Source organism: Cherax quadricarinatus, unplaced genomic scaffold (assembly GCF_038502225.1).
Source record: "Cherax quadricarinatus isolate ZL_2023a unplaced genomic scaffold, ASM3850222v1 Contig1229, whole genome shotgun sequence".
NCBI classification, from domain to species: Eukaryota; Metazoa; Arthropoda; class Malacostraca; order Decapoda; family Parastacidae; genus Cherax; species Cherax quadricarinatus.
The window spans coordinates 26,594-39,589 of NW_027196255.1; the positions used below are offsets into that span (position 1 = coordinate 26,594).

Genomic DNA, 12,996 nt, shown 5'->3' on the forward strand with positions numbered 1-12,996 from the left:
CAGCATAAGTTGTGTGCGCCTGTATGGCTGTATCGCTGCTGGTGCAGCATAAGTTGTGTGCACCTGTATGGATGTATCGCTGGTGCAGCATAAGTTGTGTGCGCCTGTATGGCTGTATCGCTGGTGCAGCATAAGTTGTGTGCACATGTATGGCTGTATCGCTGGTGCAGCATAAGTTGTGTGCACCTGTATGGCTGTATCGCTGGTGCAGCATTAGTTGTGTGCACCTGTATGGCTGTATCAGCTGCACCTGTATGCAGCATAAGTTGTGTGCACCTGTATGGCTGTATGCAGCATAAGTTGTGTGCACCTGTATGCAGCATAAGTTGTGTGCACCTGTATGGCTGTATCGCTGGTGCAGCATAAGTTGTGTGCACCTGTATGCTGTATCGCTGGTGCAGCATAAGTTGTGTGCACCTGTATGGCTGCATCGCTGGTGCAGCATAAGTTGTGTGCACTTGTATGGCTGTATCGCTAGTGCAGCATAAGTTGTGTGCACCTGTATGGCTGTATCGCTGGTGCAGCATAAGTTGTGTGCACCTGTATGGCTGTATCGCTGGTGTAGCATAAGTTGTGTGCACCTGTATGGCTGTATCATAAGTTGTGTGCTGGCATCGCTGGTGCAGCATAAGTTGTGTGCACCTGTATGGCTGTATGCAGCATAAGTTGTGTGCACCTGTATGCTGTATCGCAGCATAAGTTGTGTGCACCTGTATGGCTGTATCAGCATAAGTTGTGTGGTGGCTGTATCGCTAGTGCAGCATAAGTTGTGTACACCTGTATGGCTGTATCGCTAGTGCAGCATAAGTTGTGTGCACCTGTATGGTTGTATCACTGGAGCAGCATAAGTTGTGTGCACCTGTATGGCTGTATCGCTGGTGCAGCATAAGTTGTGTGCACCTGTATGGCTGTATCGCTGGTGCAGCATAAGTTGTGTGCGCCTGTATGGCTGTATCGCTGGTGCAGCATAAGTTGTGTGCACCTGTATGGCTGTATCGCTGGTGCAGCATAAGTTGTGTGCACCTGTATGTCTGTATCAGCTGGTGCTGGTGCAGCGATAAGTTGTGTGCACCTGTATGGCTGCATCATTGGTGCAGCGATAAGTTGTGTGCACCTGTATGGCTGCATCATTGGTGCAGCGATAAGTTGTGTGCACCTGTATGGCTGCATCATTGGTGCAGCGATAAGTTGTGTGCACCTGTATGGTTGTATCACTGGTGCAGTGATAAGTTGTGTGCACCTGTATGGTTGTATTGCTGCTGCAGCAATAAGTTGTGTGCACCTGTATGTCTGTATCACTGGTGCAGCGATAAGTTGTGTGCACCTGTATGTCTGTATCACTGGTGCAGCGATAAGTTGTGTGCACCTGTATGGTTGTATTGCTGCTGCAGCAATAAGTTGTGTGCACCTGTATGTCTGTATCACTGGTGCAGCGATAAGTTGTGTGCACCTGTATGGCTGCATCATTGGTGCAGCGATAAGTTGTGTGCACCTGTACGGCTGCATCACTGGTGCAGGGACAAGTTGTGTGCACCTGTACGGCAGTATCACTGGTGCAGGGACAAGTTGGCCTCAAGGCTGCAACTTTAAGCACAATTTTCAACTAGTTGTAGTTTATTGGGTTCAAACTCTAAATTAAGTTAAATACGAACATAAACAGAAACAGAATAAAATGAAGGAACACAATGAGTAGCTGGAACTAATGAAGACAACAGTGACATAAGGTAACTCAATGTGTTGGGTGCTATGGTGCTTCAGTACAGCGACAAGTGTGTCCTCGTCGGTCACTCACCTTACATCACAAAATTAAACAATCACTATTTTCACACTAGCGGCACTTGATCATCATATAATCTTGACATTCTATATCTTATTAGGAAGCTCTCTAGGTCTCTTCTAAAAGTTTTAAAGGTGAAAGTAAAAGACCAAAAAACTAAACCGAATCTGAATTCAAATGAAAATGTTAGCGTTTCACACCAGTCGACTAACACCCAGGTACCTATTTGCTGCTAGGTGAACAGGACAACAGGTGTAAGGAAACGTGTCGAAATGTTTCCACCCGCCGGGAATCGAACCCGGGCCCTCCGTGTGTGAAGCGGGAGCTTTAGCCACCAGTTAGTGGATTAGCAGTTAGCGAAGCTAACTTTTCGGTTAGCTGTGCCCACCACTGCACCAAGGTACCTACTTACTCCTAGGTGAACAGGGACAGTAGGTGTAAGGTGAGTAACATCCAGGTACCTACTTACTGCAAGGTGAACAGGGACAGCAGGTGCCAGAAAACGTGACCAACGTTTCACCCATGCCGGGGATCGATCCCCAGGCCCCTTAGTTTGTCACGTGGGGTTTCGAAACGTGGATTGGGTAATAAACACTCGCATAGGATGTTAAGTATATTGGATGGAATATACGGGGAGCGCCTTCGCCTAACCTGCCGTCTGTCCTAACGTCTCTCTTGAACTGACTTACCAGTGGTGCCTAGAGAGTGAGCGGCATTCAAATCATGCTAGGTCAGCTGTAACAGTGAATAACAGTCAGTGATTCACACAGACGGTTGGTATGAGTCACTACTACTGACACTGGTAACTGGTTACTGGTAACTGATACTACTGAGAGTTCGAATGACAATCCCGCTAGTGATGTTGCCTCACACGTCTCTGACGCATATGATTTTGGGGATGAAATGGAACAAACCTTCTCTGATGACAACCTTCCTTTTTGTTTGCACATAACTTCCAATGCAACGATAGATCCCATAGTACAAGCATCTGATCAATGCTCCCGTTCATGTGTTCATGGACTCTGGTGCGCAAGTCAATATTATCAGGTCTAGTTCGTTTAAGGATAAGCAGTTACGACATGTCCTTCTCGTAGAACCAACACATGTGTCCTCCCTTCGTGGAGTAGCTGGTTCTCACCTGCGTGTCCGAGGTCGGACTTCCCTCACCTTTTCTATCCAAGGTAGACACTTTACTGCTTCCTTCCTTGTCGTCAACCAGATTATTTTGTTAGGTAAGACACATATGCAACAGTTAGACAACTTTATTCCGAAACGTTTCGCCTACACAGTAGGCTTCTTCAGTCGAATACAGAAAGTAGGCAGGAACAGTAGAGATGTGAAGATGCCTACTTTCTGTATTCGACTGAAGAAGCCTACTGTGTAGGCGAAACGTTTCGGAATAAAGTTGTCTAACTGTTGCATATATGTCTTACCTAACAACCTGTCGGTATTGTATACCATTTTGATGTTATTCCTGTCAGATTATTTTCCCTGGTGATCTTCTACTGGGATTTGCTTCCACGAGAGACTTATGCATTGTGCTCGACCCTTATCGATGGCATGCCCAAATTGATGACTTGATCGTACCATTTTGGGGTTATCAGCTTGGATCCGAGATCTGCCATGCTGCCGCAGAGTACGACGTTCGGATAAGTTCTTACAAGCCAGTAGCGTACCCAAGCGGTCAGGCACTGGTGATCCTGTCACTTCTGTCTGTGTTCCACCTACAACTTCAGGCATGCAAGATAGTGTCCGGTTACCTCAAGTGTCCGAGGACCCTAAGACTACTTTCAGTGCTGAGCCTATCCCTGCAATGTCTGCTAGTTCAAGTAGAAGCTTCTCCACAGGGGACGCCTTGTCGGAAACCGATTACTTGAAACCAGAAATGCCATATGTCTTGTTGATGTCATATGCCGTCTGCAGAAAAACATTTCTGTCGCGGCTAGTGCCCTCACTAGAGTGTCTGTTGTTCCTAGTGTTCCAGATGGCGATAACGCCCTAGTCGACAGTGATTCACGCAGACGGTTGGTATGAGTCATTACTACTGACGCTGGTAACTGATACTACTGAGAAGTATGTGAGCTGAGGATGCTACCAACCAAGCCACGGACACCCACAATAAACACCCTCCAGTGACACGTAGTCATAATTAAAGAATATTTTGTTTTACGTCTCAAACAAAACATCATGATATCCAAACTGAGACTGACTGAATACAGACTGACCTTGATGGTGGTGATCCCAGTAAGCAGACTACGAGCACAGATTGACCTTGATGGTAGTGATCCCAAGAAGCAGAGTGCAAACACAGACTGACCTTGACGGTAGTGATCCCAAGAAGCAGAGTACACAGACTGACCTTGACGGTAGTGAGCCCAGGAAGCATAGTAGCAGAGGACAACATGGTTGGTGGCAGGAGCGGCGGCCATGGTGAGTGAAGGCAGCAACAACACTAGGCTCAACCTTCTCCACACACTCTTCTACGTCGTCACATAAAAAAAAGAATAAATCGCAAGTAATTCCATGATGAAGACAAAAGAAAATATTACAACTTGCAAAACCAATTTTGGCCATTATTTAGAAAAGTTTCTGGGCGGTGATGACTGACTATTTGTAGTTGACAGTGTGCAATGTGAAGTGCATTTTGTAATGGATATCTTTTTTTTTGTGGGAAGGAGGCGGTTAAATTATTAAAAAGGTGTGTTTTTATACTAGGTTACGTAGAGTGAGCTTAGGTTAGGGTAAGGTAGGTTAGGTTATCAGCACTGTAATGTGCAGGGAACCTTAACTAGTGTAATAATTTACTTATTGTAACACAATTATTTTCCACGGAAATATTTTTTTATCAAAAAATATCGTTTTGTCAATAAAAACTTTGGCTAGTTCAGAGTTTTGACCAGAACTTTGAGAAGATGGGGAAGGAAGAAGGATGGGTAAGTATGGAAATATGGGAAAAGGGTGGGTGGGGGAGGGGAGGCGGGGTGGTAAAGGTAAGTGGCCAAGCCACTTTGATGGATTTTAATACAAGTGTGTTGTTGTTGTTGTTGTTGTTGGTTGTTGTTGTTGTTGTTGTTGGTTGTTGTTGTTGTTGTTGGTTGTTGGTTGTTGGTTGTTGGTTGGTTGTTGTTGTTGTTGTTCATGAAATTCACAGACTGGGGTATAACACTCTGCCCATCAGCTTCGCACATTATACCATTTATTATTTTTTTTTATTATCACACCGGCCGATTCCCACCAAGGCAGGGTGGCCCGAAAAAGAAAAACTTTCACCATCATTCACTCCATCACTGTCTTGCCAGAAGGGTGCTTTACACTACAGTTTTTAAACTGCAACATTAACACCCCTCCTTCAGAGTGCAGGCACTGTACTTCCCATCTCCAGGACTCAAGTCCGGCCTGCCGGTTTCCCTGAATCCCTTCATAAATGTTACTTTGCTCACACTCCAACAGCACGTCAAGTATTAAAAACCATTTGTCTCCATTCACTCCTATCAAACACGCTCACGCATGCCTGCTGGAAGTCCAAGCCCCTCGCACACAAAACCTCCTTTACCCCCTCCCTCCAACCCTTCCTAGGCCGACCCCTACCCCGCCTTCCTTCCACTACAGACTGATACACTCTTGAAGTCATTCTGTTTCGCTCCATTCTCTCTACATGTCCGAACCACCTCAACAACCCTTCCTCAGCCCTCTGGACAACAGTTTTGGTAATCCCGCACCTCCTCCTAACTTCCAAACTACGAATTCTCTGCATTATATTCACACCACACATTGCCCTCAGACATGACATCTCCACTGCCTCCAGCCTTCTCCTCGCTGCAACATTCATCACCCACGCTTCACACCCATATAAGAGCGTTGGTAAAACTATACTCTCATACATTCCCCTCTTTGCCTCCAAGGACAAAGTTCTTTGTCTCCACAGACTCCTAAGTGCACCACTCACTCTTTTTCCCTCATCAATTCTATGATTCACCTCATCTTTCATAGACCCATCCGCTGACACGTCCACTCCCAAATATCTGAATACGTTCACCTCCTCCATACTCTCTCCCTCCAATCTGATATTCAATCTTTCATCACCTAATCTTTTTGTTATCCTCATAACCTTACTCTTTCCTGTATTCACCTTTAATTTTCTTCTTTTGCACACCCTACCAAATTCATCCACCAATCTCTGCAACTTCTCTTCAGAATCTCCCAAGAGCACAGTGTCATCGGCAAAGAGCAGCTGTGACAACTCCCACTTTGTGTGTGATTCTTTATCTTTTAACTCCACGCCTCTTGCCAAGACCCTCGCATTTACTTCTCTTACAACCCCATCTATAAATATATTAAACAACCACGGTGACATCACACATCCTTGTCTAAGGCCTACTTTTACTGGGAAAAAATTTCCCTCTTTCCTACATACTCTAACTTGAGCCTCACTATCCTCGTAAAAACTCTTCACTGCTTTCAGTAACCTACCTCCTACACCATACACTTGCAACATCTGCCACATTGCCCCCCTATCCACCCTGTCATACGCCTTTTCCAAATCCATAAATGCCACAAAGACCTCTTTAGCCTTATCTAAATACTGTTCACTTATATGTTTCACTGTAAACACCTGGTCCACACACCCCCTACCTTTCCTAAAGCCTCCTTGTTCATCTGCTATCCTATTCTCCGTCTTACTCTTAATTCTTTCAATTATAACTCTACCATACACTTTACCAGGTACACTCAACAGACTTATCCCCCTATAATTTTTGCACTCTCTTTTATCCCCTTTGCCTTTATACAAAGGAACTATGCATGCTCTCTGCCAATCCCTAGGTACCTTACCCTCTTCCATACATTTATTAAATAATTGCACCAACCACTCCAAAACTATATCCCCACCTGCTTTTAACATTTCTATCTTTATCCCATCAATCCCGGCTGCCTTACCCCCTTTCATTTTACCTACTGCCTCACGAACTTCCCCCACACTCACAACTGGCTCTTCCTCACTCCTACAAGATGTTATTCCTCCTTGCCCTATACACGAAATCACAGCTTCCCTATCTTCATCAACATTTAACAATTCCTCAAAATATTCCTTCCATCTTCCCAATACCTCTACCTCTCCATTTAATAACTCTCCTCTCCTATTTTTAACTGACAAATCCATTTGTTCTCTAGGCTTTCTTAACTTGTTAATCTCACTCCAAAACTTTTTCTTATTTTCAACAAAATTTGTTGATAACATCTCACCCACTCTCTCATTTGCTCTCTTTTTACATTGCTTCACCACTCTCTTAACTTCTCTCTTTTTCTCCATATACTCTTCCCTCCTTGCATCACTTCTACTTTGTAAAAACTTCTCATATGCTAACTTTTTCTCCCTTACTACTCTCTTTACATCATCATTCCACCAATCGCTCCTCTTCCCTCCTGCACCCACTTTCCTGTAACCACAAACTTCTGCTGAACACTCTAACACTACATTTTTAAACCTACCCCATACCTCTTCGACCCCATTGCCTATGCTCTCATTAGCCCATCTATCCTCCAATAGCTGTTTATATCTTACCCTAACTGCCTCCTCTTTTAGTTTATAAACCTTCACCTCTCTCTTCCCTGATGCTTCTATTCTCCTTGTATCCCATCTACCTTTTACTCTCAGTGTAGCTACAACTAGAAAGTGATCTGATATATCTGTGGCCCCTCTATAAACATGTACATCCTGAAGTCTACTCAACAGTCTTTTATCTACCAATACATAATCCAACAAACTACTGTCATTTCGCCCTACATCATATCGTGTATACTTATTTATCCTCTTTTTCTTAAAATATGTATTACCTATAACTAAACCCCTTTCTATACAAAGTTCAATCAAAGGGCTCCCATTATCATTTACACCTGGCACCCCAAACTTACCTACCACACCCTCTCTAAAAGTTTCTCCTACTTTAGCATTCAAGTCCCCTACCACAATTACTCTCTCACTTGGTTCAAAGGCTCCTATACATTCACTTAACATCTCCCAAAATCTCTCTCTCTCCTCTGCATTCCTCTCTTCTCCAGGTGCATACACGCTTATTATGACCCACTTCTCGCATCCAACCTTTACTTTAATCCACATAATTCTTGAATTTACACATTCATATTCTCTTTTCTCCTTCCATAACTGATCATTTAACATTACTGCTACCCCTTCCTTTGCTCTAACTCTCTCAGATACTCCAGATTTAATCCCATTTATTTCCCCCCACTGAAACTCTCCTACCCCCTTCAGCTTTGTTTCGCTTAGGGCCAGGACATCCAACTTCTTTTCATTCATAACATCAGCAATCATCTGTTTCTTGTCATCCGCACTACATCCACGCACATTTAAGCAACCCAGTTTTATAAAGTTTTTCTTCTTCTCTTTTTTAGTAATTGTATACAGGAGAAGGGGTTACTAGCCCATTGCTCCCGGCATTTTAGTCGTGTGTGTTTTTGAGGAAGTATGGAGAGGGCAATTTTCTGTATAGTTTAATTTTAGGTCATACCTGGAGGTTATTCCGGGGATCAACGCCCCCGCGGCCCGGTCCATAACCAGGCCTCCCGATGGATCAGGGCCTGATCAACTAGGCTGTTACTGCTGGCCGCACGCAGTCCAACGTACGAGCCACAGCCCGGCTGATCCGGCACTGACTTTAGGTATCTGTCCAGCTCTCTCTTGAAGGCAGCCAGGGGTTGTCATGGTTGTAGACAGTGCTTGCGGGTGTCCCAGAGACTGTGGTGTGAAGTGTTTCTATATATATAGGTGAGAGAGCAGCGGGTGAGGTCACACCCGCGACACCCTGACACCAGCCCCCCCACCATGACCTGTCACACCCGCGACACCCTGACACCAGCCCCCCACCATGACCTGTCACACCCGCGACACCCTGACACCAGCCCCCCACCATGACCTGTCACACCCGCGACACACTGACACCAGCCCCCCACCATGACCTGTCACACCCGCGACACCCTGACACCAGCCCCCCACCATGACCTGTCACACCCGCGACACCCTGACACCAGCCCCCCACCATGACCTGTCACACCCGCGACACCCTGACACCAGCCCCCCACCATGACCTGTCACACCCGCGACACACTGACACCAGCCCCCCACCATGACCTGTCACACCCGCGACACACTGACACCAGCCCCCCACCATGACCTGTCACACCCGCGACACCCTGACACCAGCCCCCCACCATGACCTGTCACACCCGCGACACCCTGACACCAGCCCCCCACCATGACCTGTCACACCCGCGACACCCTGACACCAGCCCCCCACCATGACCTGTCACACCTGATCAGAGCAGATCGACTGGTCCGAACCCTTGACTGGTCCGAACCCTTGACTGGTCCGAACCCGGGACTGGTTTCAAACAGTTTCGTTGGACAATAAAGATATACAAAAAGAGTTAGAAACAGAAATACAAATAGCTAGAGCTTCATTTAAGGTTATTAATATAATATTCAAGAGGTTGCTAGTAGACTTGCAGTAAATCAACCATTCAAATCATTATGAAGCTGTGTGTAGTCTGTGGTCAGTCAAACAAACGGGCTACCACATGGATAAATTGTCATTTTTGTGGAAATTGGTGTCACGCTCCTTGTGCAGATATCCCAGAACTAGCTACAAGCAGTATTAAAACAGAGAAGTGTTTTTGGGTATGCCCAAATGAGGAAAATCTGTGGACTAAAATCACAAGGGTATTAAAAGAGGATAACATCAAAGCTGCTTTCATAGAAAACCTGGAAGCTTTCTACAACAGATGGGAACATAAAAAGTCCGGGCTGAATGGTACTGCCCTTGATACTGGCCATGCTGGAGGTGCTGTCCTGGGAGACAGTAATGGTGAAGCTGGAGATACTGTCCTGGGAGACAGTAATGGTGAAGCTGGAGGTGCTGTCCTGGGAGACAGAAATGGTGAAGCTGGAGATACTGTCCTGGTAGACAGTAATGGTGAAGCTGGAGATTTTGTCCAGGTAGTCGGGAATTATACGCAGGAAGGAATACATATAAATGACCTCATAGAGGACAGGAGCCATAGTAGGGAAACAAGTGTAGTCAAAGATAAGATAAAACCAATATTGCAAACCAGAAATACCGCAGGAAATAGCAAACAAGAGGACTCCAATAGCAATAGTGAGGATAAATTACCAAAAACAACTGGTGGGAGCTCCATTGTTGGTGCTAAGGAGGATAGGAATAAGACAGGGAAACATGCACCAACAGGGAATACAGTCACAGAAACCCAAGGCAAACGGAAACCAAGCCTGTGCACATACTATGCACTTGGTATCTGCTGGCATGGGAAATCTGGAAAAACAGATGGGACATGCAACTATGACCACCCTAGAAAATGTCATGCCCATATGACAACAGGAAAATGCAAACTCCCTTCCTGTAAGCTTTTTCACCCTGAAATGTGTACCTCTTCAGTACAGGAAAGACTGTGCTATAACTTAAATTGCCAGGCATACCATCTAAAGGGGACAAAAAGATACAAAACATCCAGGCCATGGGAAAACCTGGGTAGCCACAGCCACTCAAGAGGGAGAGGTTTTTTAGTGCCAGGAAGGAAAAAAAACTGGCAGGAAATGGCAGAAATCGTACACCAAATCCAGTCATTCCTGGAGTGGAACCACAGTCGATGGCCTCCACTCCAAACCAACAGATACAGATACTAATGCCGGAAAAAAAATCCCCCCCCAGTACCAACAATACCACCAGTCCGATAACATTCTTCTTTGCAAATATACAGGGTCTAAAGCCAGCAATAAACAACAAAATACCTTTCATCCGTGGACTGCTTGCAGAGGCAAAGGCAATGTTCGCGGCTTTCACTGAGACCCACATAAAGGATCACTTGGACAACGAAATATGGATCCCAGGTTACAACCTATACAGATGTGACAGAGTGAACAGGCAAAAGGGGGGGGTTGGCCTGTACATTGCAGAGTCACTTGTTTGCACAGAACTGCTTAATGCCTCAAATGACGTAGTGGAAGTTTTAGCAGTAAAGGTCGAGAACCAAAACCTAGTCATTGTGGTAGTCTACAAGCCTCCGGATGCAACATCCCAGCAATTCCAGGAACAGCTGTTAAAAATTGACCACTGTCTGGAAAATCTTCCAGCTCCTGCACCCAACATCTTGCTCCTGGGGGATTTCAACTTAAGGCACCTAAAATGGAGGAATATAGCAAATAATATTGTTGCAGTAATAACACCAGGAGGCAGCTCTGATGAAAACTCACACTCACACGAGCTTTTAAATCTCTGCACAAAATTCAATTTAAACCAGCAAATAATAGAGCCTACTAGACTGGAGAATACACTAGACCTCATCTTCACTAACAATGATGATCTGATAAGAAATGTCACCATATCAAAAACAATATACTCAGATCACAACATAATTGAGGTTCAGACATGTATGCGTGGAGCCTCAGACCGACAAAATGAGACTAGTCACGAGGGAGCATTCACCAAATTCAACTTCAATAACAAAAACATAAAGTGGGACCAAGTAAACCAAGTCCTAACCGATATAAGCTGGGAAGATATACTAAGCAACACAGACCCAAACTTATGCCTAGAACAGATTAACTCGGTGGCACTCGATGTATGCACAAGGCTTATTCCTCTAAGAAAAAGGAGGAGTAGATGTAAAATAGAAAGAGACAGGCGCTCCCTTTACAGGCGACGGAAAAGAATAACAGAGCGGCTAAAAGAGGTCAATATATCAGAAATGCGCAGGGAGACACTGGTCAGAGAAATAGCAAGCATCGAACTTAAGCTAAAAGAATCCTTTAGGAGTCAGGAATCGCGGGAAGAACTAAAAGCCATAAATGAAATCGAAAGAAACCCAAAGTATTTCTTCTCCTATGCCAAATCAAAATCGAGAACAACGTCCAGTATTGGGCCCCTACTTAAACAAGATGGGTCCTACACAGATGACAGCAAGGAAATGAGTGAGCTACTCAAGTCCCAATATGACTCAGTTTTTAGCAAGCCGCTAACCAGACTGAGAGTCGAAGATCAAAATGAATTTTTTATGAGAGAGCCACAAAATTTGATTAACACAAGCCTATCCGATGTTATCCTGACGCCAAATGACTTCGAACAGGCGATAAATGACATGCCCATGCACTCTGCCCCAGGGCCAGACTCATGGAACTCTGTGTTCATCAAGAACTGCAAGAAGCCCCTATCACGAGCCTTTTCCATCCTATGGAGAGGGAGCATGGACACGGGGGTCGTCCCTCAGTTACTAAAAACAACAGACATAGCCCCACTCCACAAAGGGGGCAGTAAAGCAACAGCAAAGAACTACAGACCAATAGCACTAACATCCCATATCATAAAAATCTTTGAAAGGGTCCTAAGAAGCAAGATCACCACCCATCTAGAAACCCATCAGTTACACAACCCAGGGCAACATGGGTTTAGAACAGGTCGCTCCTGTCTGTCTCAACTACTGGATCACTACGACAAGGTCCTAAATGCACTAGAAGACAAAAAGAATGCAGATGTAATATATACAGACTTTGCAAAAGCCTTCGACAAGTGTGACCATGGCGTAATAGCGCACAAAATGCGCGCTAAAGGAATAACAGGAAAAGTTGGTCGATGGATCTATAATTTCCTCACTAACAGAACACAGAGAGTAGTCGTCAACAGAGTAAAGTCCGAGGCAGCTACGGTGAAAAGCTCTGTTCCACAAGGCACAGTACTAGCTCCCATCTTGTTCCTCATCCTCATATCCGACATAGACAAGGATGTCAGCCACAGCACCGTGTCTTCCTTTGCAGATGACACCCGAATCTGCATGACAGTGTCTTCCATTGCAGACACTGCAAGGCTCCAGGCGGACATCAACCAAATCTTTCAGTGGGCTGCAGAAAACAATATGAAGTTCAACGATGAGAAATTTCAATTACTCAGATATGGTAAACATGAGGAAATTAAATCTTCATCAGAGTACAAAACAAATTCTGGCCACAAAATAGAGCGAAACACCAACGTCAAAGACCTGGGAGTGATTATGTCGGAGGATCTCACCTTCAAGGACCATAACATTGTATCAATCGCATCTGCTAGAAAAATGACAGGATGGATAATGAGAACCTTCAAAACTAGGGAGGCCAAGCCCATGATGACACTCTTCAGGTCACTTGTTCTATCTAGGCTGGA

At 45.1% G+C, this 12,996-nt stretch overlaps 1 protein-coding gene across 1 annotated transcript in view; it reads right to left on the minus strand.

Moving 5' to 3' along the window:
• Positions 1 to 12,996, minus strand: part of LOC138851616 (chitinase-3-like protein 1) — a gene marked incomplete at its 3' end in the record, with an annotated part of 87,043 nt that overhangs the window by 18,697 nt on the left and 55,350 nt on the right. Inside the window, exon 2 of the mRNA XM_070080908.1 lies at positions 4,137 to 4,257. Within this exon, the coding sequence (XP_069937009.1) occupies positions 4,137 to 4,257 (121 nt within the window). The remainder of the gene's footprint in view (positions 1 to 4,136; positions 4,258 to 12,996) is intronic.